We start from the raw sequence: 26,462 nt of genomic DNA on the forward strand, positions 1-26,462 counted from the left end.
TAATTGTTAGTGTAAAAAGCCCCTTAAGTTTAATGGTTGGAACAAGGGGCAGCCATATCTGCTCATCCCATGTTCACTCTGGTTCTCCAAGATGCAAAAGCCATGCAGGCAGGGCCCTAACCAGGGATAGGTGTCGTGGGCAAACTAACATAAGACTAAAGGAGATAAGCACAGGTAAATTTAGCAGTGAGTTGTAATCCACTTGGAGCATGTCATTAGCCAGTGAACGCCCTTCTCGTGTCATTGAGAGGAGACTTGAGATCAATAGTTAAGTTTTGTTCCCAGAATACATTTATTCAAGTTGGAACCATACAAATCTAATAAATGACAGGAGGTATCAGTTTTTTTTAATTGGAATGACATTGGTACAGAGGGTGTGGAACGTTTTAAAAATCATAGATTCACAACTTACAGCCAACGAACCGCCATTGCCCACAACTAGTGGTGACATACTTTAGGTTGTTCCCATAAATAAGGCAGAATGTAGAGTCCATAGAAATGGAAAGATATTACATTTTAGCCAATTTAGACAGTGATGTGACAATAGGAATTAGATGACCTTCTTCAGCTCATCATACAACACCAGCACGAAGGCGCCGCCCATGCCTCTGAGGACGTTGGACCAAGCCCCCTTGAAGAAAGCCTTGCCACCCTCGTCACGCGCAATCTTACGCCAGCAGTCAATTGTGCCGGAGTACATGATGTCAGCTGAAAAAATAAAAAAAACAAATAAGTCGGTTACAAAGGACAATGCACAAATGCATTAAAAGTGTCAATAAGCAAATCTATATTTGTGCATGTTAAATATGCAACTGACCTCCTTTACGTCCAGACTGCATCATCATACGTCTTCGAACAGTGTCAAAGGGGTATGAAGTAAGACCAGCAACAGCTGTTACAGTCTGTGCAATCATCCAGCTCACCAATATGTGGGTGTTCTTGGGGTCTGGGAGCATACCTGCAGAAGAGAGGCACAGGTGCTTAGAGGTCAAGAAGACGACATTTAGAAAAATACAACAATAGGATACCCACCCTTAGCTGTGTCATAGATGCCGAAATAAGCAGCTCTGTAGATGATGATACCCTGCACAGACACATTGAATCCCTGGTACAGTCCCCGCAGACCATCAGATTTGAAGATCTTCACCAGACAGTCGCCCAAACCATTGAACTCCCTTCCGGCTCCAGCCTTTCCTACATCAGCTGCCAGACGGGTACGGGCAAAGTCGAGGGGGTACACGAAGCACAGAGAGGTGGCACCAGCAGCTCCACCAGAGGCCAAGTTACCGGCAAAGTATCTCCAGAACTGGGTGCGCTTGTCAACACCATCAAGGAAAATCTTCTTGTACTTGTCCTTGAAGGCGAAGTTGAGGGCTTGGGTGGGGAAATATCTGATGACATTGGCAAGGTTACCTCTCCAGAAGGATAGGACTCCCTGCTCCTTAGGGATACGGACAACGCAGTCGATGATACCTTTGTACTGCTTGTCGGCGGTGATCTGCTTACTTGCGTGCTGGACCTGAAGGAGCAATTAGCAAAGGGTTAATGCCAGTCAGTTTTACAGGTGACTATTTGCCAAGCAGTCATTGTTGTGACCTTGGTCCTAACCTATAACCTGTAGCTTTACACAACTTATTAAAAAAAGAAAGTTGACCAAGATCAATTTCGGAATAGCTGAAGATCAATCATTTACAATACAAGCCTATAATAATATTACAACAACAATAATAAAAATAAAAACACTAAAAAACTAATTTATCAAAGTCGTCAGCTTGTCAACAAAAACTATTCTAAAGCAATGGTGCTAGTCACAATCATACAAAGCGAAAGTAGTTCACTGGGCTCCAAAAAATTGTGCCGGGCCTCAGCAAATCAATCTCATAGCTAGCTCCAGTAACATGTATACAGTCCTCAAATATTTTCCATTAGTCGGGGGGCGTAAGGTGGTTGTTATAGCATCTATTACGATATAACTATTAAAATCAGCAAACCAAACTTTTAAAGGGTCCACAACATTAGAACACGGTGTTCCTAAGTCAGCTCAGGGTTTGTCCTTTGTTAGCTAGCTGGGCCGGGTAAGGTTAACGTGGGATGCTAACATTAGCTGCAAAGCTCCTGTAGGTCATGTACTATTCAATGATGACCTCAAGGTTTCGTTTATATGACTGCCAAAACTTAAAGCTATCCGTGACTGGCGACACGACTATACACTGTGTTTCAGTTGTTACACACCCACCCTGACTAGCCTACCAAGCAATGCCCTTATAATCTTATTCAGGCGGCTAGCCGGTTAGCCACTGCGCTACAACCGGAAGACAGAATTACCTGAAGGAGAAGCTTGACTCTCTCGATGGGAGCGACGGCTGTCTTGGAGATGGCAGCGGAGATGCCACCGGCCAAAAAGTCTTTGGCGAAAGAGATTGCCGTCTCACTCATTGTGCGGTTCTTCTTGGTGTTGCTTTCAGGTTACCAGTACAAGATATATCCCGCTACCCTTTACGGCTGATGGCCTGCACCGACGAAATGGCCGAATGGAAAGTCTCGACGAGAATTTAAGTGAAGCGATGACTCGCGATAAAAAGCGTGAGTAGAAATGAGACGTCGCAGTTTTTTCACCAATCAGGACGCGCATCGTAGTTTCGTCGTAACTTACCCCCACGCTCATAAATATTCTACCAAGTTACGAAACAAGTATCACGTGTAGCTACTACGCGCTTTTCATTCATTCAGCTGATGGAAGACATTACAGCCCGTGCTTGACATGGAGTGAGATGTACGCCCAAATTAGTTCAAAGGATGAATTATGATCTGGATATACAACAGTGTAGCTGTAGTGTAGTGTAGCATGCACTTCACTGGAATACATGATGTTAATGTTTTTCCCAACAGTTTCAAAGTTGCACTGAAAATAAGAGGTGCCTGCTCTTATCATCAGGGATCATATATGTAGTTAAAGCTGAATAAATGGGTAACGTTGAAGTATTCTGACTTTATAGAGGACATGTGACCATAGATTTCAGAGGTTTAAGTACATTTGTTTAAATATGAGAATGAAAACACCATTCTGTTGGATTTGCCATACTATTGTGTAAGATAGCACTCAACCAATGAGGCTGTAGTTACAGAGTTACAGTCTTTGTAAACTGTGTGTTCAAAGGTTAAATAGGCTAACTGCACCACTAGTGACAAATAAAGTTTGATAACTGATAAGATGAAATATAGCCCTATAATATGCCAAGGGCTGACCTACTATAGCCAAAAGTACCCTAAATACGTGGGTTTACAGCAGTCAATCAACCTGGAGTGACCCATATTTATTGCCCACACATAGACCCTCAGAGGGTCCCTAGGGGTTCTTAGAAAATAGGTCCTAGATTGTGTTATTTTTTTATGGGTTCTATGAAGTATATTATAAGTATTACTGTCCAATAACAGTTTTATTAACTAGAAAGTTGTTGTTTTTTCTCATAAAAACAGTATCAGTACATAGAGGAAGATGTTAAGGTCACAAAAGTACCCAGCTGGGAGAAAAAGGTTGTGAACCACTGGTTTATAGTAATGTTTACAAAAAGGGCAAAAAGACACATGGTCTATTTCAGTAACATAAAACATTACAACTGAAATTCCCTAATCTACAGATTGAAATATGTTTAATTAGTTGACACCCACCCACTCAGACTCCTGCTGACATATAGGCCTATCCTATCATTCACTGGAAACAAAAGGGTGCTTTTTTTAAAGAAGCTCACTCTAATGTGTTTCTCATAACAACAGACTGGTGAAACTGGAACACAATGCTCTCACTTTGCATGGTAGACCACCTCCTGGAACCCCGCTGTTAAGGACAAAACGGGTGTAAACAAAGAAATATTTGCATTTTCTCTTAGGGACTGTAAACCAACCAGCTTTCACCATTTATTTGTAAACATGAGTCACCTCCACAGACCTGGGCCTAGAGTGCAACACATAAATTACGCCTTTAGAGTCAGTGCTCATAATGCAAGTGTCATATTTATGATGCAAGATATAAAGAATACATAATGAATTTATATATTCCAGTGGTAGAATGTAACAAAGTAAAAGTAGTAAAGTTTAGGGTTTGTAAGTTACTTTTTTTGGAGTGGATATGTTTTACTTCTGCTTCACTACATTTGAGAGCAGGTATCTTTACTTATTACTCCACTACATTCTTGAACAGGACTAAAAAGTAAATGTATATTTATTTTATTATTATTTGAGACCTTTGAGAATGTGCATTTATATTTAACACATTCATAGTTTGAGCAAACAAAAATATACAATAAATAAATAAAAATAAAATAGCTCAGAAAATTTGAAGCTTAATCAAACTACTTTTACTTTTTACTCATTACATTTTAGGTACATTTATTTCGGTAGATTTTTTCACATGATACTTTTACTTATTTGTACTTTTACTTGAGTAACAAACTTGAGTACTTCTTCCACCACTGATGTATTCATGCACCACTCCAACACTCTGCTCTGATATTATTACCTCCGCCAAATAGGTTATGTTTTTGCCGGCGTTTGTCTGTTTGTTTGTTTGTCTGTTAGCAACATAACTCAAAAAGTTATGGACCGATTTTGATGAAATTTTCAGGATTTGTTGGAAATGTGAAAAGGAAGAACTGATTTCATTTTGGGGGTGATCCGGAAGAAATCCTGGATTCTGGATCACTTTGAAATTTTAGTTAACATTGTGTTAAATGGGGCCAAAAATTTTGTTTCTCAATATCTCGGTTAATTATTGACCAAACCCCATGAAATTTGACTCAGGGATGGACAATGAGATCCTCTTTCATATTCCAAAGGCTGATCCGGATCTGATCCAGAAGAGTGATTTTATCGCAATTTATATAAAAAATGGGGGGTAGTCCTTGGCGGAGGTCTGCGCTCTCTGAGTGCTTTTCTAGTTTATATATAAAAACCACAGTGGGTGGTTACAGTATAGTGTGTGCTACAAGGCATGTTGGTTTGTCATTAGAATAAAAATTTTCTGTAGAAAACTACTGCTGACATATGTCCTATAAAGTTATACAATTACTTTGATTTATCCAATGTATTGTTACAACTTAAAAAAAAAAGTCAAGTATTCTAATTTCAATATCTCAGATTGTCATGTTTGTTACCAACATACCACTCAGTGATATCATTGTAGTTTTCAGGGTGCCAATTCAGTACATCATACATGGACAACAGATTAAAACTAGGTTCTCTGCTAACTCATGACATGAGTAATTAGGAAAGAAAATTAACTCTCAAATGTTCATTGTATCCCCATATTTTATACAGATTTAAACGATCAGTATAAATTATGTAAAGATAAATGTATCTGTCATAAATCTGAATGGAGCACTATTTTCAAAATGTTAATTCAACTCTGACCACCAGGGGGAAATTTAATCATTTCACTAGGTTTGGGGGAAGTCCACCAGATGTTATTAAGTTGTAGGCTACAGTTACAGGGCAGTATTCACTGTTGTTTCACCCACGGTTGTTTTTGGTCAAGAGCATTTAAAAGGTATAGACCGTACATCAAAAGCAGGTGAACTGTCTGAGTTTCTTTGCGTTTACTAAAAGTAGGCCTAGTTGTCGTTTCAGTGCTGACCACAAGACGGCGCTGCAGCGTTTCCCAAGAATACCCCTCCATTGGATAAAACAAAACATAGCCTGAGAATGTATTTAACTAGTTCTAACAGCCGCTGAAGCGTAAATGAGTTCACTGCCCTCGCTCTTGTCTTCCAAAATACACAAGATAAAACTTTCACATGCCGCTGTTTTCATTAGCAAATCTTCTCATCAACCTCCACTTCAAATAACACCAAAAGCGCTTTTCTGGGGGGGGGTATAATTTAAGTATTTAAGTATAATTACTTAAAACAAAATTTTAAGTAATTATTTCTTCATTTATTTTAGAAAAGAATGGATTGTCACGATCACAGCTTTGCGCTCTGGCCAATCATGTGGCGCGCGTAACAGGACGCGCCGCACTGTGCGCGCGCTCTGATCTCAGCTCTGACTGGACAACTGTGGAGCTGCGGTGACACCAACTCCAAATACTCACAACGGTCAGACTGGCCGACGAGAGTGGAGCCAAACTCGTCTTTCTAAATGTACGTTATTAGAATATTAATGGGACGAGAAAAATCGCGACAATTTGTGGTGGGCCTAGATATGCGCAGGATTCAGTTTGGTTAACTTTGTGCCCTTACCGGAGGAGGCGAAATACAGTGGACTGGATGTGGACGGGTCAGTGAGCTGCACGCGACTTTACCTCTTCAAACTCCCCAATGACAGCGCAGGATTGCATTATGATCATTGGACTGCTCTACATCTTCTGTGAGGGTAAGATCTCTAGTACCCCAGTACCAAATGAAGAAATCACCTTTTAGGCTACTGCTATGACTAAAAATATGAAATTTTACGTTTGTGCCCATTCCATTACTGGCAGTGGAGGAACGTTCCATGATTAAAACGTAATCAAGTAAAAGTTAAAAGTACTCAAGAAAAATACCTCTCCAAGTACCAGTTACTAGTTACATTTTATGTTATTTTAGTATATTTTGAATATTTATCATTTATTCATCATTATATATACAAAACTTAAAAAATAACTGCTTAATGCTGAGTTGTTTTAAACCACAATGATCTAAAGGTGATGTAGTGCTGCTATCTCTTAATGTAGGCCATAGAAAGGAGCAAAAAAAACATGCTGTATTATTTTGAATGTAACTAATTACAATAGTTTATTGTATACTCAGTAACTAGTACAGGTTTAAAAGATCTACTCAAATTAGTACAGTTACCCAAAAAATGATAGTAATGTGCATATTTGTGGCTATAAGTCAAGTTGTCCTGTAGCCCTGCCAGCATTAGTCTGGCCTGATAAATAGTTTAATTATCAGACTTCTTTCAAAGAAAGTGAAGTTTGTTTGAGTGTATGCAAATACATTATCCAGCTCCGAAGTTTACATCATCTACAAGTGGTGAGATCATTGGTTAGTTATGAAAGTAGTCTACTTGTACATTTTATAATGTTGATTAGAGTGGCTAATCACATTAGGCAGCTTTTTATGAAATGAGCACTGGAGTAATTTCCCACAGCACATTGGCATGTTCTGTTTCTCTCTCTCTTCACTATAGTTAAAATTGTAATCTGGAATGCAAATACACTAGGCCTTTGATAGGAAAAAGCGGAGGAAAAGAACAAAGTGAATTTATGGCATGTTTTGGCATGAACTCTTTTTTTATGTTTGGAATATTGACAAGCCGTAAAACAGAATAGTTTCTTTAATTCAAACATTTCTGAAAGAGCTGTCTTGTTTTTATTCAGGTGAGCTAAGTGTACTCAGTCAGGTAGACCTGTCCGTTACAGATTAGTATCCCAAAATGATGAATGCGTTCTTGTGAGCATCAGAAGCAGCCATAGTTCATCATGCTGTGTCAAACAGCTGACACGCTCACAGGTGGAGGCACAGCATGACAGCCAATCGTTTTCAAGCTCTATTTCACCCAATCGCACACCATTAGGAGCGCTTATTATGCTGATTGTCATGATTCTCTGACATTACGCCTAACTGCAAAAAAATGGCTTGTTTTAATCTGTTATAATCATCATTAAGAAAAGCTGGAGGTGTAATATGCACAGATGATACATTTTCTCCTATAGCTGCCTGTGTAAATAGCCCATGGACACTGTTCTATTTGAAGCCTGTTATTTTTACCATCTAATATGCCTGACCTTGTATGAGATGATGACTTAAACAATAACAGTGGGAGAGAGTGACTGACAGGGCCTGCCCACAGTCTGTCAGTGGGGATTCCCCAAAGGTTAAAGTTCACTTATGTGTTTACATAATGCTTTTTCTTATAAAGGTTGCACCTGCTGATATTAAATGATTGCACAGAGCAGGAATAACATTAGCACATCACCTCATATGCAGACCTACATGCAACAACCTGTGATGCACTTAGAAGGTTTATTTATTTCTTCTTCACATTTTACTATAAATTTTAGCCAAGCAGTTTTTTTCAGTGACACTTTCATACTTATATTTTGACTATATCATAGCTGGAGAAGAGGTCAGTTCAAACATGACTAGATTTTGTTCCCTCTAGTCTAGATTATATCATTGTTCATTTACATCTTATTGGTGGGATAGTGGTTAGTGCACCTGACTCAAAGCATGGATGTTTTTTTGTTTTTCAGTTACCCTGTCTTTAAAATGTGTATATTATAGAATCCTTTTCTGGATCTTACAGGAAAAAAATTAGACAAGTTTCTTAGAAAACTTTTGATAGACACTGAAATATACCCTTGCATCATCATCATCATCATTATTACATTTTGCGTTTTCCAATATAGGGCTTAACGATTTGGAAAATATCTAATTGCGATTTTTCTGACAAGCATTGCAATTTATGTTTTGATAATAGGATTCTGTTTAAAGTTCAGATTTTAAATGTGTCCGGAATAAAAGACAAATAGACTCAAATATGAACTCACAAACTAATACAAGTCTCTCATTTCAGAAGATTGTACAGATCTAAACTACAGTGTTAACAGTTTGTATGGATAATAAAATGGGATATTTATTTTTTTGTGGAAGAAATTATGATACTTTGCAATCTTTCTTAATTGCCTCCATTCAAATTGCAATTTCAATTCTATTGCGATTAATCTTACAGCCCTATCCTCCACCCACAAACAGACACCAGTACAAGTACTCACTTCAAATATCAGTGGTAATAAAGTTATGGTTATGGCTGGTTATGTTATTAAGTAGAGCATGTGCCCAAAATAAGTTGATTATCTTGATCAAGTGAAATAATAGCACCACTATTGCACTATTCTTTTCTACATGAATAATCCATAACAGAAGATCGTAGGTGTGTTTAATATAGCCCAACAATTGCAGCTTTGCATTGATTTATGTAGCTTTAGCAATAGTGCAGTGCCTTTCAAGATCTCATGCATTATTCCTGAGATGTCATCCGCCCAGAACCAGTCTTAATTTGGCAAATAGAGCAGATCTAACACTGAAAGAATACATTGAAATTTAGATGGACAATTTTAACTGAATATCAAAGCATATAAATATACTGATGTGTTGTTCAACAGTGCACTCCAACTGGAATGACATGCCACAGGACAAATCACCAAATCATACAACATGTTTTCGTCATTTTGTTTTGTGATAATGTAGCTGCCTTGTTAGTTTTCAAAAAGTTTCCCATTAATAAAACAAAACATTATGACAACTGGCAAGTGAATAACAATATGACCAAACCTCTGGCTGGGCCTGGTTAGTGCTGGATGGGAGCCCACTTGGGGGACCAGCGGTGTGGTGTCCTTAGGCAAGACACATCGCCCACATTGCTTAGTAAGAAAGTGGTGTACTACTACTACTACTACTACTACTACTACTACTACTACTACTACTACTACTAATAATAATAATAATAATGATAATGATAATGATAATAATAATCATATCAATACAAAATAAATATGATCTGATCCCTGCTATTTTGGAGCCATTGTCATACAGTGAGTCAGCGTTTCTCTGTTGTAACCACTCCTCATATTGACCAGCCTCTGCCATGCTCTGAGTGTGTGTCAGGTGGATTGACCCAATCACAGTGAAGTGTAAACTCCTACAAGAGGCAGACGGTTGTAGTTACCTCTTGAAGACAGCGTAAAGCTCAAATTAAACACCAACAATCAAAACTGTGGTCTTGGCTCTTAAATATTGCTATGTTATTGGCCTTTGTTTGGCAGATTCCCTACCCTCAAGTTAACTTTACTTTTTAAAGGACATTTTCATAGGAGGAGGAAACTTGAACAAATAACAACTGCATAACAAGAGCCAATTTGTGATGGCTAGCAGGACAATTGAATCATAATATTTCTAAAACTGCATTATAACTCTTGTATTCCGTTCTTGGTCTGCAGTGGTCATTATTTTTTGGAGGTGATCCATGGAAGAAACAGCAGTGAATCGGCAACAGGTGATGCACATGTGGAGGCTGACTTGTGAGGTCCAAATATTACTGCATATACTGCACATGTTGAAGAAGTGAATGCTTATTGGTACAAATATTTCAGTACACAAGACAATCTTACATATGGGCTTCATTGTCTGATCTTGTGTGTGTATAGGATTACGGGAGCACTCCAACCTCAAAATCCCAGGTTGCTCTAGTCTTCCTTATCTTGCCACCAGACCTCTCTCTCCCTCTCTCTCATTTCTGCTGAGCCATTGTCTTCATGTACTGTTCCTAATTCAGTTTCGTTTAGGACGACAGCCCACAAAGATTAAACTGGCACTCCGCCCATTAGACATTACTCCGATAAAGAAGACGTAAAATATGCCTTCTGAACATGCAATTATTTCACATATTTGATGTTTAAAGCGTGGATGTTAATTAAAATGTCCTCCATAAAATTGAAGATTATGTTTTTTCTGATTGACACCTTAGCAAATGCAGCAGTCTTTTGGCTATTGTCTCAAGCAATCTATTTTATTTTGTTCTGGCGTGTGCTTTGGGCTTCAGTGTTTATCCAGGGTTTATATGTGTGCTAACAGTATTATTCAGGACATTGTAGTATGAGGAGGAGAAGCAAAAGTCTGAAATATTTACTGCAGCAGTGAGAAGCAGACACCTGATGTAACTATGTTTTACCAGGAGAGCGAGAGTAAAGCCTGGTGGAACATGTTGAGTATCAGATGGATATGTACAAAGTTCTTTCAGATCATTGATTGACTAGTCTAAAACTTTCAACTATGAACTAAAGTGTGGATAGAGATAGTGAAGTTAGTTGGTGTGAAAAAAAAGCCAGGGTTAGGTGGACACAGATGTTTGACCACTGAAAGCTGATTGGAGGAAAATTATATTGTCACAAACAAATGCTAAAAACAAGAGAATAAAGTTATGTAAATGAAAAGTGTTGTTTTATAACTTCATGCATCCTGTCTTTTGCAAGTGGAGATGACAGACTTCTACTTTCTATGTTTTTAATGATAGCATAGTTTGTTTTTGTGTTATATAGTATGTCATACACTCTATTTGCATTTAAACTGTTGCCTATGGAGGTGGCACCTAGCAGCTTCTCTCCTCAATAATGCGAGGGCAGCCACATGCCTGGACACTGCTAGGGGGTTAAGCCAGCGCTTCATAGTTTTGTAGCACACTGATTTTCGGTCAGGCTATCTTGCAAAATTGCTTTTAAAGCAATTTGAGATGGTTTTGAGCTCCAGTCGTGTTTTCCACACCTGCAGAACAGAAGTTCTCAGGGCACCTATTGTATTCTGTGTTATAGGCTCCAGGAAAATCACAGGTTTGGCTGAAACATTGTATGATAAAGAGAGGGCAAAGTCAGGAATGACAAAAGATTTTTTGGTTTGTTCGGAGTTACCTTTTCAGATCCAGCAACTGTGTCCTTTCTGAAAATATGTCTGTAGTCATTGTCACTCTGGGTAAAAAGCACACAGCAACCACAGGGCATGAACGGCACCCAGCAGTCACACTGCACTGCATTATTTAATAAAGGCATATTGGTGACTATTTTGATTAATTTATTAAAATTTTCATCAATCATCTTTTATAGGTTGGTGGAAATAAATATGGTTATATTAGACTAGGTCCTAAGAAATACATGTAAAGGATCAGAGCTTATGTGGCCTGGGGGGAATGGGTCTAAAAATTCTTCCTCTGCATTTTCACAGTCAGATTGAGCGTGCTTCTTATGTAAAATGTTAATGATCGTGGGACTTTCAGCTGATTGGATGAAAGTTAAAATGCTGAGTATACAAGAAGGAAAGAAGGACAGTGAATTTAACTACTGCCTCATTCTTGGACACTTCTCTTTTTCCTTTATACCTTAAATAATAACAGCCCAATTAAAAAATGTAAGTGGTTGTGCTTGATTTTAAATGATCATGTTAGCTGACCGTTCATATGACTTTTTATACATTTGAATGTAGCTTGAGTCCCTGTGCTGGGCTTACTTAAACACTTCTCTCCTAAACACAACTTTATTGAGTTGGCAAAACATATGGAAAAATATTTAGGTTAGACTGATATTCCCAAAAATGTAACCGATTTATTAGTTTGTGGACTGTAGTGGTGCTAAAACTGCAGAATAGGATTATTATTGAGCAAATGGGGACATTAGTTGCAGAGAGGATGAGGTCAAAGATAGCACTGGACATTATTAAAACTAGATACCCATTATGAATGTCTAAATAATCTAAGACAAAACTGGAATATTTCAAAAATTTCTTAACACTTTAAAACAGTCAGATATTTTTGTAATTGAAACAAATGTTACTGTTGTTTTAATTAAATCTGTATTTAACCTTGAGCATTTCTGTAGTGTAAGTTTCATTATTGTGACAACCCTAGCCTGTTCTATGTATCATTTCTATGTCATCAAAGACCATGTTTGTAAATAAGAAAAACCTGTCTGTAAAATTACTATTACTACAACTGCAACTGTGGGTCACTGCAGGCTTGATCTAAACAGTGTAAGTTGGGCTCCTCAACCCTAATATGCATCATGTTACATTGATTAATGTACATACAAAGAAATCTTGTAATATATGGTGCACTATATGGTCAATATTAATGGGTCATTGCAGCCCTGATTTACAAGATGAAACTCAAACAAACCGCAAGTCATCATGGGGCATTGTGATTTATGTCCTGCTGCCATTTTGAAACAGAAGAATGGGTTCAGAGATGGGCCGTGACAATTTGCTTCAGCACTTTCACTTTCCCTGTCATTTCCTTGTGGGGTCTGTGACTTCCTCTCCTTCTGTGCTCATCCCTCTGAATGCATTTCACATATCGGGCTTACACCACTCTGCCATCACAAATGTCCTCTCAACTCAAATGACTGGCCAACAGGCTGCATGCTCTGCTGCCCCACTCCCGTGTTACAGGCACCGAAATAAAACCCAGCAGACCCTTCAACTCTGAGCGCTTGTAGGAGCTATTACCACCAAGACAGTGACAGAAATTTGGGGGCCAGGGGCTGAAGCGTCACATGGGTCCCCCTTTCATATAAATGTACTACTCTGATTATCACTCTCGTATAGAGAACACCATCCTCAGTCTGCTGCACTTGGTTAAAGCATTAGTCAGACTAATGTTAAGTCCGTAAGGTATGGCACTGCTACTGTTGATGGAGCTGTTACTGCTAACTTTAACTTAAACAAACACTTTGTATTGTTACATTCACTCTTCTTCTGAAACACTGCACCAAATAAAATACTAACAAGCACATGTTTCTGTGATTATATATTACTAAAAAAGAATAACACAATTGTTTAATATCCAAGTATCCCCCATTATCCCACTGGTATACCTGAATCTTTTCTGTTCACCAATGCAACAATAAACACCTTTTCCAACTTGAAAGTATCTTTAAGGACAAAGAGTGCATTCATATTAGGTTTTTAATATTGGTATATTAAATTATACTTGGGTCTGTTAATATGAGTTCCTTAAATTTATGACCCTATAGATCAGGGGTCTCCAACTTGTAGCTCGGGAGCTACCAGTAGCTCTCCATCCCCTTCCAAGTAGCTTGCCAAGGTGTTTCAGAATTCAATGTATTGTTCATAATAAGTAAAATTTGATTAATCATCATTGTAAATAAATCATTTTGATGCCCAACTTGGTGCACCGATAAATGAATAGTGGTTTATGTTTTATAAGCATTGAGCTGTTCCTCATCTAAGGCTTGCTGTAGCTCTTATACTTACTCACTTACTTACTTATTGCTGAAATTGGAAGCTCTCTGGTATTTTTGTTTCATAAAGGTAGCTCACTGGAGAAAAAATATATAAATGTATGTATGTATATCTGCTATAGATGTATGTCCTGTTTGGTTTTTAGTAAAAAAAAAGTCACTTCCATACATAATACTGCATAATGAAGAGGTAATAGTAGTGTGGTCAGTGCATGTAGTATGTAAGTGTATGGCATACACACTACGTACAGAGGCGGAGCTGGCTCTGTTCCTGTGGTGCCGCTGGAGCGTAGCCTGTGCTCATTGTGGGCTCGTGCCAGAGCAGACGTGGACCTCATGTGGTGTCTGAAATTGCGAAACATGCTGCAGCAGAATTTGATTTTAGGCTTTGCTTTTGACGCCAGTCAGCAGGAGCTTAATCGAAGAGCGGCCAATCAAACACAAAAGTATGTGTGTTTGAGTATAATCTCTTTTATGTGGATTATCAGCATTGTTACAGTGGACCATCAAGTACAGGCATACACACCCACAGGACAAGGGCTAGAGGAGGTACAGGGAGATTAACTGGACGTACATGAAGTCAATCTCTACTCTGTTATTACTACTATGAATGAATAATGCTCTCTATGTGACATATCTGTGGAAATATGCGCACAAAATACAAAATCCGGCATTTTCTCGCCAGGCTCAAATCACTGCCTCAAGTGTAACTTGTGGGGACAATTGTGTCACATTTGAAAATTAATTTTGTGATGATAAAAAATGTATTTTTGTGAAAAGGCGTTCATTTCTCTCTCGGGCCTGCCAGCATTGTGCATCTCAACAGTAATCATGAGGATGAAAAATTAGTTGTGGTCCCTGCTTCCTCCTATTCTCCACAAAACACTGCCAATCATACTGCTCTCTCTCTTTCTCTGTGTATTTTTAACTGCTCACTGAACAGGGCACCTGGTGTTAGATTGGAACAGTTTTTTTATCTGGTGTTTATTGGAATTTATTGCCATTGATTTTAGTGAATGAATAAGCTGAACCACAGTTGGGCTAAATGACTATTTCATGTAATCATAAAGATGAATGTAAACATATGTGTGCTGGATACAGGAGATTATGTCAAAATATTATAGACCCTTCTGTGTTTCTAGAAGATTGAAAAATACTGTATTTTATGTGAAGTACAGTTGCTGCTGATGATATAGCATTTGGCACGGTGCATTTTGGTGCACAAGATTATTCAGTTTTATGAGCCTCCAGACCAGGAGCCTGAGTCCAGAGCATTTTCTATTCAGGCATGAGCTCAGGACACAGGAGCTCTGAGAACCTCTACTGAAATATTCAGAACAAAAGAAAAGTGAGACATCATTCAAAGAGAAAACCGGACCTGATCATTTTTTGTTGGTCCAGCCCTGCACCTATAATGGTGGAGCTGCTCTTGTTCCCTTACTCTGACCATGTGACTTCCTCTAACCACATGACCTCCTCTGATCATGTGACCTCCTCTGATCACATGACCTCCTCTGATCATGTGACCTTCTCTGATCACGTGACCTCCTCTGATCATGTGACCTCTTTCGTGTAGGTGGTGCTCTGGTGTCTGCCTCTCTGGACTGTGTTTTGGCAGAGCAGGGCTGTGTCCAGGATCCGTCCTGTATGGGACAGTACCGGCTGCTGGAGTACTGTGCAGCTGAGGAGGCCGTGTCCCCGCTCGGGTCAGACGCCCGGCTTGAGTGCCTGGAGGCCCAGCATGCTCTGCAGTATTATCGCCCCCTGCAGGTGTGCAAGTGTCAGCGGGGCTCCAGAAGGGAGGAGCACTGTCTGAAGGTCTACTGGATGGTCCGGTTTGCAGGTGCACACAGTTTCTGGTATTTGTGGCCACAGAGATTTTCAGCTATATGTTTCAAAGTGGAATGTTTCTTGTTTCAGCATATGAAGAGTATGACATATCCCCTTATGAAGAATTGAAGATCAACCTGGTGAGAAACATTGAGATGTCTCAAATGGCCTCTATAATGTCAGGTACAGCTGCTCTCACACTGTTTCTCCTCCCACATGAATGATTTCTGACCCTGGCGCTTCTTCACAGCCTCGTCTCTGTCAGTGGATGGACAGAACCAGTGTCTGAAGGCAGCGCAGGACTGTGGGCTGTATGAGAAGTGTGGCTCTCTGCGCTCAGAGTATGTGGTGGCCTGCACAAAGAGAGCAGGCCAGTCCGACAGCAGCTGTAACCGACAGAAATGCCACAAAGCCCTGCGCCGCTTCCTGGAGCGTGTCCCCGAAGAGTACAGCTTCGCTCTGCTCTTCTGCCCCTGCTCAGACACTTTGTGCGGCGAGAGGAGACGCAAAACCATCGTCCCCTCATGTTCCTATGAGGAGACCACTAGGGGAGAAGAGAGAGTGGGCAAACCCAACTGTCTGAGCCTGCACACATACTGCACCAAAGACGAGCTGTGCAGGTACGACTCAGGACCTTTGTACACCACATGAAGCCCCAAGAGCTAGGCAGAGCTTCTGCTCCTTACATAGTTTTGTTCTCAGAATCTTCAGAAGGAATAAAGAAGAATATCTCTAGCACTCGGTAAATAATACTTTCAAAGTAAATTCAAATCAGCCACAAAAACAAATCTTAAATGTTATTTGTACTCAGCTTGTTAGGGGTTTGAAGACTTTGTTGAAAGCCAATTTTTTTATGTAATAAATAAAAGAGGATGTGTTTACAAACATCATACAGAATGTGTTAAATTTATTAAAGTACCAGTTTTAAACTAAACTAAAGGCCTGTAACTGTCAATGTCAGAGAAATCAGAGATCGTACATGTTAGTTGTTCAGGTACTGTCCTGGCATATACAGCACAGTTAGTCATTTGTGCTGCTGCCTCCATGTGTGTTTTGCTTTGCACTTTAGTGGGTGTTTTTTTGTTCCACAATGAAAAAGCAACTTCAAAACTCAGACCATCATTTGCCACACATTAAAAACGTTGCCTTTCATGGTAGTTTGTTTTGCATTTTTTAGATCACGTTTTGCAGATTTCCAGCAAAACTGCCAGCCCTCGTCCCAGTCCCCCTCTGGATGTGTCCGCGAAAGCAGAGCCATGTGCCTCAAGGCCTATGCTGGACTCATTGGTGAGTTTCAAAAGAGAAAATACAACAAATCAAAGAAGAAACTTTTTCACAGCTTGGATTTGATCGCGCCAATACTTCTGTTGACTTTAATAAACACTGAGTTGGCAAGTCTCAAATTTAGTTGCCTCCACTTTTAAAACTCGATTTGCTATTTCCAGCAAATGACCCGGAAGTCATGATTTCTTTTTGTTTCCTTAGAAAAGTGTAATATTGTGCAACTGTAATTATTAATATCAAGCGCCTGACGAGTGGACACAGTGCCTCCCCGAGGATCTAATATTGTTATACCTTATCTCTGCACAGGTGTTGTTGGAAATGAAAAAATTGTGGCAACTGGAAAAATCACGTTAAGTTTTCCTATAGCAGCCCTTGTAATATCCAGTGGTTTTGGTTTTGCTTAGGTACTATTATGACTCCAAACTATGTGAGCAACAGCAGCACAGAGGTGTCCCAATGGTGCTCATGCGAGGGCAGTGGGAACGAGTGGCAGGCCTGTCAGCGCATCCTCACCCTCTTCTCCTCCAACATCTGTCTACGTAAGTACAAAAAGTTACATAAAATACATATTGGACTGACCGGACTGAAGGTATGAAAATGAGTGAATGGTAAAAGCTACATATAATAAACATACGTATTGTAGGCATGACTAGCAACTTACAATGACTAGGTCACCTTTCATTTTAGGAAGGTCAACACCTGATTGTCTCCATGGTGATGCCATTGCATTGCCTGAAATGTTTCACAGTATGGCATTAAACCTATCTATCTCCATGGAGACAAGCAGGTAATGCCACCAGACCAAGTGACAAGTAAGTTCTGTGGAGAGACCACCTATAATTCAGTAAATGCAAGATAGACAAGCCTAATGCCATACTGTGGAACATGCTTGGAAACAAAAAGGTTGCAGAGCCCCCACTACAAAGGTTACAATCACATCTTTAAATAATTTATTTTTATTTTTTTAGTCACTCACTCATTTATTTAATTAAAATCAATATCCACACATTATTTATTTGCTAATATAATCTATACATTCCAAATGAAAGTACAAAGATACCTCTGGTTTGTTTAGATTCAAAACCCTTCCAAGATCCAAGATGAGACTAAGAAAACCATGGTGATTAAAACTTATGGCTTTGCTCACCCAGACATGAGAATCAGCAGAGACAGTGCCAAAGCCCTGATCATTTCCATGCATCCACAGTAATTGGAGTGGCAGGCTCAGTGTCCCTGTGTGACAGTGACGAGGGAAGCGCTACCTTCCTGCTGTCATACCATCAGTGTGAGACTAAACTGATCTGCTCTGAGTGTTTTATAATATGCATTAATACAGAATTCAAATGAAGCAGACTATAATTAATAGAAAGTGCAAATCAGTGGACCGTTTAGGTTTTTTTTCTGAATAAATAAATCAGAGATATTCCATCTTGTGTTTGGCCCAGTGCCAGTTGTGATTACGCCTTTCCAAGTCTCTAGAGTCGATAAATCCTTCATCTGTATCTGGTAAACAGAAAATGACTTCATGTTGAGCTATGGCCAAAAAAGTAGTACAACATTTAGAGATATACAAACAACTGAACATGTATCAGGAAAACCAATTTAGTAATGGATTTTAAAGCAACGTTGAATGAAAGAGACAAAAATGTTTTTTTGGATCTGAAAAGGTTTTAGTATATTAGCATTTTTAATATAATACAAGTAAATATAATAATATAATACAAGTAAATGAAACATCTCTTTTATAATGTCATTATATATTTTTTTTACTTATATGTGCAAATAAAACTGAATGTAAGCATATTCCAATACCAGAATAAGTTTCTCTATTTAGTATACTACATTTTGCTGTTATTTTTAGCTATACACTCCTTCTTATAATGCCAAGAATTTTAACAAATTCCCTTTGGGATAATAAAGTATCTATCTAATATAATATAAGAGACAATCCAAAAAAGTGCTTTCAATACCCATACTCGTTCATAAAACTCTTAACACATATATACAAATCTATGTCTTCGATTTGTATTACATGTTTGACTCCTTAAAGAGCCCATGTTATGCTATCTATGTTATAATGTTGTTTGCTCATCTAAACATACCTGACTTCTTCTCTCAAACAGAAAACTCTATTCCACCTTGTGATGTCATGTGGTAATACAGGTATTGCTCCTGTGTTTTTAAACTCCATACGCTTTCTCTAGAATCATTTGAACGATTTCAGGCCTGGAATTGCCAATTTCTGCTAAAGAAAAAGGTAATAAGGTAGCCGTTAACCACTACCTGACTGCATAAGGTGGAACAGAGAATTTTGAACTTTGGCGATATAGACAGATTACCCAGACATGTGTGAATGAAACAAAACACAACAGCTAAAAGCTCACAAGTCGATTCTGCATAATGACCTTAAAGTCTACTTTGCATATATTACACATTTATCTTATTTAATTAATGCATGCTGTTTATTACGCAAAACAACGCTATACAACAATTGACCACCCACTATCACTTGTTTTCAGACATTCATCTGCCAACCATCACTGCTGATATTTGCCATGACGCCGTGAGGATAAATAATAACTTAATGAGCCTGACCCCTGCTGCTTGTGTTTCAGGGAGTGCGATCAGCTCTATGGGGGTCTCAGCTGCCCCCCCTCCTCCTCCCTCTGAGGAGAACACTGCAGCACCTGCCCCTCCCCCCTCTGAACGCGTGCACCCAGAGAGACTCCACATCAGCCACAACACCATCCCAGAATCCAACAGTGTAAGTGCCCTCTGTCACCCCCAGGTCCGCTCCTGTTCTCATTGTGCTGGAAGATAAGCTGGAGGTGTTTTTTTTTCTTTTTTTTCTATAGATTAATGCGCTACAGTAGCATTCGTGTTTGCACCCCCTGCGGTTTAGAATAGCTTAAATCCGCTTTATTCCTTCACCTGCGTGTTATTCTGCAGTATCAGGGCTTTTATGTGATATTCAGTTGTTTATTTAAAAATGACAGTGTTTGAAGAGACAATGCTCTGGTATTAACAGCAGCAATGCAAATATAAACTTACTGCTATAAAAATGGTTTATAAAAGGGCTGTAGTGCGTGACTCTGAAAATACAGGTTTAAACTAAAAAGAGCTTTTCCCACATTTCCACCAGAACGGGGTCTCATTTATAAACCGTGTGTACATACAAAACTGTTACTGAGTTTCCACATTAAGTTTGTGATTTTGAGCTACAAAAAGACCTGGATGGAAAGGATGTGGAAATATGTTGCCCGGTCCAAATCATCGGGCATCAATCTGTGCTTACGGGGATGAGAAGTAAGCAGCAGGTTTAAGGAAGTTTGTGCTGGTTTGTCTGTCTCTGTGCACACTTTTAGGAAGAATTCCACGTAAAGTTTTATAAGTGTGGCCCCAGGAAAGTATCCAACTAATGGATGTTTTACATACATTTGTGTGTGTGTGTGTGTGTGCGTGTGTGTGTGTGTGCGTGTGTGTGCGTGTGTGTATATAACTTAATATTTTTGTGGAGAATCACAATAAATTGTGGCAATTCACCAGTAATTTGCTGAAATGTGGCTTAAAGGGCCCATATTACGGTATTTTGTGAGTTATGTTATAATGTTATTTCCTCATCAAAACATACCAGGAGATGTGTTTTATTTTATTCACACATGTTAAACACACAAAACCTGCATATTTAGGCTGAGTTCTTCTGATCCACCTTGTGATGTCATATGATAATACAGGAAGTGCTCCACATTTAGTTAATTTCAGCCCTGGAGTTGCCAATCTTTACTGATCAAAATGTAAAAGGTTTCAACCTAAAGGTGTTGAAACTTGAAAACTTGAAAACAAGCTGAAACAGAGCATTTTGAGCTTTGAAGATGAAGAGAGATTAATAATGCAGGGTTACTCACATATGAATGAAACAAAACACAACACTCACAAGAGTCAATTTTGCATAATATGGGACCTTTAAATGTTGAATATCCAGTATGATATTCAGCTTTTTATGCTTTTTTGTCCCAAAATTTTCTTGTCAGGTTTCACCTGTGTAGCATAGAGACCTGAGACAATACCTTACATTTGGGAAGAAGAAAGAAAGAAAAATAAAATCTAGTCAATGGGTGTTTGGTGGTCATTAGTGGCCAAAGGAAACAGCCTGTCTTGTAACACCACAGCTGGGCCCTCAGTGCAACGTGGTGACAGCTGCTTCCTGAAAGCTCTGTGCTACTGTAGTATTGTTAAGCTACAGTTCACTCCGTCCACAGTACAGCCCCATAAGCCGCTAGACATCAGCCTCTGTGTCCACTGAAATGATCTGATAATAAAGGCCATTCATGATTGACGCTCGCCTGTGTATTCAAGTTGTTTGTATTTTCAGCAGACATCACAAACTGTCCAGGGAAGGAAACTGGCTACAAGTCAAGAAAGTGTCCAATATATTTGATTGTTCTGGGGCAGATGCCAATATCTAGTTATTGTTGTGCGTGCCTTTTTTCAGGTCAAAGAACTAGAGCAGTTTAAAAGCCTAAATGATGAGTAGGGTCACATTAAAAGACAGATCATCGCTGACAGCTTCATTTCTGTTGTTCCGATTTTATGGAATTGCATTATGGGTAACTGCTGATTCAAATCCTCTGAAGCATTTAATTATGACTGACCAATGCAAGACAAGAGCAGGGATTTGATTTGCTGTTAGAAATGTAATGCTCAGTGGTTGTCTACACATTATGCAGAGGTTAGGCAGTTTTGGATTATCCTGTAAATTTCAAATAGGGATGTAAAAATAATTGTCATATTGCAATGTAAAAGTGTCCCAAATAAGAACATGAAGAGTTTTAATCAAAATGCTCTTTTTGCATTGTGGCATAGAAGCAGTATGCTAATGAGAACAAAACTTAATAGGACACAGTCCTTTCAGCTGTTTCAGTGAAGCCAAGATGAATATATATATGTGTATATATATATACACATACACATACACACACACACACAAATGACAATTATATACAATTATATACATTTTGTCAATCATTTGGAATATGACAGTAATTGTAGCATAAAGCATAAAGTCAGACCTGTTCCCTGTTGGACTCTGCCAGGGCTGCCCTTTATCTTCGGTTCTGTTCATTGTTTTTATGGACAGAATTTCTAGGCACAGTCAGGGGCCGGAGGGGGTCCGGTTCAGAAGCCCCAGGATTTCATTTGTTTGCAGATGATGTTGTTCTGATGGCTTCATCGAACCAGGACCTGCAACATGCACTGAAGTGGAGGAGTTCAAGTATCTTGGGGTCTTGTTCACAAGTGAGGGAAGGTTGGAGCATGAAATTGACAGGAGGAACGGTGCAGCGTTTGCAGTGATGTGGTCACTGTATCAGACTGTTGTGATGTAGAAGGAGTTGAGTGGAAAGGCAAAGCTCTCAATTTACTAGTCAATCTATGTTCTAACCTCATCGATGGTCATTAGCTTTGGGTAATGACTGAAAGGACAAGATCACGGATACAAGAGGTCGAAATGAGTTTTGTCCGAGAGTGGCTGGGTGCTCCCTTAGAGATAGGGTGAGGAGCTAAATCACACAGGAGTCATTACTCCTTAACGTCAAAAGGAGCCAGCTGAGAGAGCTTGGGCATCTGCCCCGGACAGGTGTTCTGGTCACGTCACATCAGGAGAAGGCCCCGGAGAAGTCCCAGGACATGCTGGAGGGACTATGTCTCTCGGCTGGTCTGGGAACAACTTGGGGTCCCACCGGATGAGGTGGAGGAAGTGTCTGGGGTGAGGGAGGCCAGGGAGTCCCTGCTTAGACTGCTGCCCCAGTATAATCTACTTTCAGTCACAACAATATTGTAAATATCATACCAGATAAACACTGTGATAAAATGACACTATAAGATTTGCATATCATTATGTCCCTGATCTTAAACATACATAACCTTCCAGCTTTATAAAGTCAAACTTTTTGAATCATAAAATTATTATGTTAATGTGACACAAACAAACAGATAGAAAGCACTGTTCATTTATCTTTACTTTTTAGATTTTTTTTCTTGAGATGATCATGGTCATTTATTTTAGCTCTTAATCACATTTATCAATTAGCTGAATAATCCTGACAGTGTTCAGTATAGTAATATGTGCATGCCATCATGAATAGGTCATCTATTTAATTCATTTCTGCTGATTGATAACATTCATATAGTCATTGTTGAATTGTTATGTATGGAAAAGAGCTGCTTCTCCCACAGCTCCTCTGAGCCACTAAGCACAGTGAGAGAATACAAAAGCAGCTTTACCTTAATGCAATTCACAATGGGCAGACATCAAAAGAAGCTGATTCAGGGCTTCTGACTTTACCATTATAACACATTAGACTTCCATGAGTTAAATCTGTTTTTAGGACCTGGTTGGTTATTGCCCTGCGTTTTCTGAGAGTCCTTTTCTCCAAAGCCACCAGTATTGGGTTCATTTGTGACCACATTCACGTACTATGTCCTTTGTACAGAAGAATTAGCTTTAGTTGGTGTTTTAAGGTAGTTAAACTTTTCCTTCTCAACTTCGCTCCACACTCCGCTTCTTTGGCTAATTGGAAAAAAAGTCACTGTGCTCCTTTTATTTCAGATGGACGACAGTGAGGAAGAGGAGGCACACCAAGAGCAAAGAAGTAAAGATTTCAATGTGATTCCTCCGTATTCAGAGAAGGACTCCAATATGGACTCTGGAGCAAAGGGCAGTCAGCATGGAGCAGCTGAGCGACCTCTGCCAGTACTACTACTGATGTTGCTGCCTCTGTGTGGGCTGCACTGGGACTGCTGATGCGTTTGAAGAGGCCTGATCACTAATGGAAACAATGCACACTCCTATTTAACTTTGTTGTGTAAAACTGTGCAATGTCATGTCACACATACCACTGTATTATAATTATATCATCTTTTCCATTGTGGGGCTGCATAGTGTTTGAGTGTTATGCACTTTCCAATGCAACCCTCACCAACAGTCAACACTTGAACTGGCACAAAGTGTGAGTGGATTTTTATCAAAATCATATGTGGTCTATTTGTACATATGCATTTATTATTGACAGAGTAATGCTATGGCAGTATGTGAATATGTCTTTCTAACGTCAGTGCCACACAAGCCGCAAAGGATGAGCTGCTGCTCAAGAACAAAGACACAGCTGCAGGATGAAATGGAAGGAGAAAGGATTTGACAAACAACTGTACAATATGTGGACATTTACTGCAGTCTCAAAAACATGGATGTGCCAAATGCAGCTACAGCTGAGAGCATCCGAAGTGAAAGTGCTGAAAGGACCGTAGAGGCTCTGGTCTGCTTTGTCCATTTTAACAAGAGCACATGGCCTACAGCCACACTCTGTGTACATGAGTGTGCACTTTTGATTTCTACATGACTCATGTCCCATCTGCCTTTGGGCCACCCCTTTGGCTCTTCCTCTCATCTCCAGCTCATTGGCTGAGCAAGATAATCTGCTTTACAACATGCTCAGAAGAACGCCACTTAACCTTCTTTGGGCAGTTACAGAAGTTTGTTGTAGAGAAGTGAGAAGTCAGGAAGTAAGATTAGTTTCTGTACAAGCAACAACTGTTTGCTCTGATTTAGCATAGTTTACAGTAGCTTATTTTGTTAACCCACAAGTGAACTATAGGCCAAAGTAACAACAAACAACAAAATTCTTCAGTGTGAGTTATGTGTAGAAACGCAACATAAGCAATTACTGCACTGTACCGATTGTGAATCTAGGAAGAGGCTCAAGGGAGCAAATAGCCAATTTACTGTTGTCAGGCCCTTTCACGATATATCCGCTACAAGATGTGTTTTTAGTGCTGCTTCCATATCACAGAGAGAGAGAGATGCAGAGATACAAGGCCGGACAGGAGAGTCTGCAGCTCTTCAGGGTACAGGGCACCACCTCTCTCTTTCTCTCTTTCTCTCTCTCTCCCTACCTTTATCTCTCTCTCTCTCTCTCTCTCTCTTTCTTAGCTTCAAATATCTTCTGTTGATGTTAATAGTTTTTCTCTTATGGCTCATTTTCAGGTGAAATTGCTCAGCTGCAGGGAAGTACTGTTGGTAATACATGAGAAGTTTGTTAAAGAGAAAAATTGAGCTCATTTTAAAACACTGGAGACTTTCCAAATGTTCCAGTTCAAATAGAAATATAGTAAATACAAGTCTAGTCAGTAACTGCACATTATGGACATCTTTTCATTCTAATATGATGATGAAGAAGTACTGTTTATAAACACTCTGTAGTAACTGTAAAAAATATTACAACAATAAAGGATTACTAAAATAATATGTATAACCAAGGATTTTGAATAAACATAAGCCATAAATATATGTTTATCAGTTGTGTAATGCTTTAAAGTAAACTATTAAAAAGTTCAATACTCTTTGAACCCCTTCATTGTTGAATACAATCATGGACAAATGAACTTAAGGCACTTCAATAAGGAGGACTTTCACTGATTATGTCAAGAGTCATTTTTGTGTTTAGTGTTTTGGCCTTAAAGAGTGTGTGAAATCAACATGTTTATAAATGTACACTTTGTAAAATACATTATATGTGTCTATGAGCACTTCAGTCCAAATATGTGTTTCATAAATGTGAATAGATTTTACATTCAAATGAATGACAAGGAGACCAAAGGTTTTCCTGCCAATGGCATGTCACACTGCAAAGAGTTGGCAATATGGTGTACGTCTGTGACATAAAACTATGTACCTGTTGAAACAATAAAAAAAACACAATGCCACGTCCTTCCAAAAAAAAAAAGAAGCTATCTGTTTGAATTTATTTTATTAATTTGTGTTTTTTATTTAACCTTTCTAAATTCTTCTAAAGTCACATCTACTATAAGATAAAGTGTATATAATTTTTGCTTCATATAATTTTGAATAGTAATCCTGAAATAAGACAAATTGTGCTTCAAACAAGCCTCATGGACAAAGACTTGTCTTAATACTTTTAATGCACTGACAAAGGCTCAGCTGAAGGAAACTGTAATGTCATTTTAAGTGCAAACTGGAGCTCATCTAATTTTCTGGCTTTTAGTTTCAGGCTCAAGTGGACAGCTTTGATATATTTAGTTTAACACAAATGGGCTCTAATTAAATTGGCACAAGCTAAAATAAGAATGTGAGTTTGGTGGCAGGTTGCCACTCTGCTGAGCCAAGCCTAAGAGTTTGTACTATACTGTGATTAGCAGATACTCTCCCATTAAAGGTGCATTATGTAACTTTTCTGGTGGAGGATTCACTTACTTGTCTCCACAGAGATGTTAATGCTTTACGCAAACATTTAGTGCCCCCAAGTCCAGTTAAAGGTCAAATCTGCTAAGAGCCAAGTCCACTCACAGGATAAATTCTCTATTTTTTTGCAATAAAAGCCTTGCCATACAAAACATTCCAGACAAAGAAATAACATCTCTAAAGAGACAAGCAGATGGAATATTCCTCCAGGAAACACAGAAAACAGTTAGTGCACCTTTGATTATGCAGAGGAGAAATCATAGAGTAACTACTCATTCTCCAAATCTACTCTGCATAAGTACCGTAGCCACA

At 39.0% G+C, this 26,462-nt stretch overlaps 2 protein-coding genes across 2 annotated transcripts; one reads left to right on the plus strand and one right to left on the minus strand.

Moving 5' to 3' along the window:
• Window positions 1-268: 268 nt before the first annotated feature.
• Window positions 269-2,536, minus strand: si:dkey-251i10.1 (uncharacterized protein LOC100038774 homolog). Its single transcript, XM_020922861.2, has 4 exons — window positions 2,326-2,536; window positions 1,033-1,519; window positions 818-958; window positions 269-708 (listed from the first exon to the last, which is right to left on the minus strand). The coding sequence occupies exons 1-4, from the start codon at window positions 2,434-2,436 to the stop codon at window positions 551-553; spliced, it is 897 nt and encodes a 298-aa protein (XP_020778520.2). The 5' UTR covers window positions 2,437-2,536; the 3' UTR covers window positions 269-550.
• A 3,499-nt stretch (window positions 2,537-6,035) lies between these two features.
• On the plus strand, window positions 6,036-25,649 carry LOC110158500 (GDNF family receptor alpha-4-like). The gene is made up of 8 exons (XM_020923007.2): window positions 6,036-6,366; window positions 15,357-15,623; window positions 15,701-15,793; window positions 15,861-16,230; window positions 16,788-16,897; window positions 17,299-17,433; window positions 19,510-19,658; window positions 23,502-25,649. Exons 1-8 carry the CDS (start codon window positions 6,312-6,314, stop codon window positions 23,694-23,696), a joined length of 1,374 nt encoding a protein of 457 aa, XP_020778666.1. The 5' UTR covers window positions 6,036-6,311; the 3' UTR covers window positions 23,697-25,649.
• The last annotated feature ends 813 nt before the right edge of the window (window positions 25,650-26,462 follow it).

The sequence above is a fragment of the Boleophthalmus pectinirostris genome, unplaced genomic scaffold (genome assembly GCF_026225935.1).
Source record: "Boleophthalmus pectinirostris isolate CB_2022bp ecotype Guang Dong unplaced genomic scaffold, ASM2622593v1 HiC_scaffold_12, whole genome shotgun sequence".
Lineage (NCBI taxonomy): Eukaryota > Metazoa > Chordata > Actinopteri > Gobiiformes > Gobiidae > Boleophthalmus > Boleophthalmus pectinirostris.

Excerpts from the sequence above, each read along its gene's own strand:
- si:dkey-251i10.1 (XM_020922861.2), bottom strand. The coding sequence starts at position 2,436 with ATGAGTGAGACGGCAATCTCTTTCGCCAAAGACTTTTTGGCCGGTGGC. Across the intron at positions 1,520-2,325 it reads GAGTCAAGCTTCTCCTTCAG|GTCCAGCACGCAAGTAAGCA; the intron begins GTAATTCTGTCT and ends TTGCTCCTTCAG. Across the intron at positions 709-817 it reads GCAGTCTGGACGTAAAGGAG|CTGACATCATGTACTCCGGC; the intron begins GTCAGTTGCATA and ends TTATTTTTTCAG.
- LOC110158500 (XM_020923007.2), top strand. The coding sequence starts at position 6,312 with ATGACAGCGCAGGATTGCATTATGATCATTGGACTGCTCTACATCTTC. Across the intron at positions 6,367-15,356 it reads GCTCTACATCTTCTGTGAGG|GTGGTGCTCTGGTGTCTGCC; the intron begins GTAAGATCTCTA and ends TCTTTCGTGTAG. Across the intron at positions 15,624-15,700 it reads CTGGATGGTCCGGTTTGCAG|CATATGAAGAGTATGACATA; the intron begins GTGCACACAGTT and ends TTCTTGTTTCAG.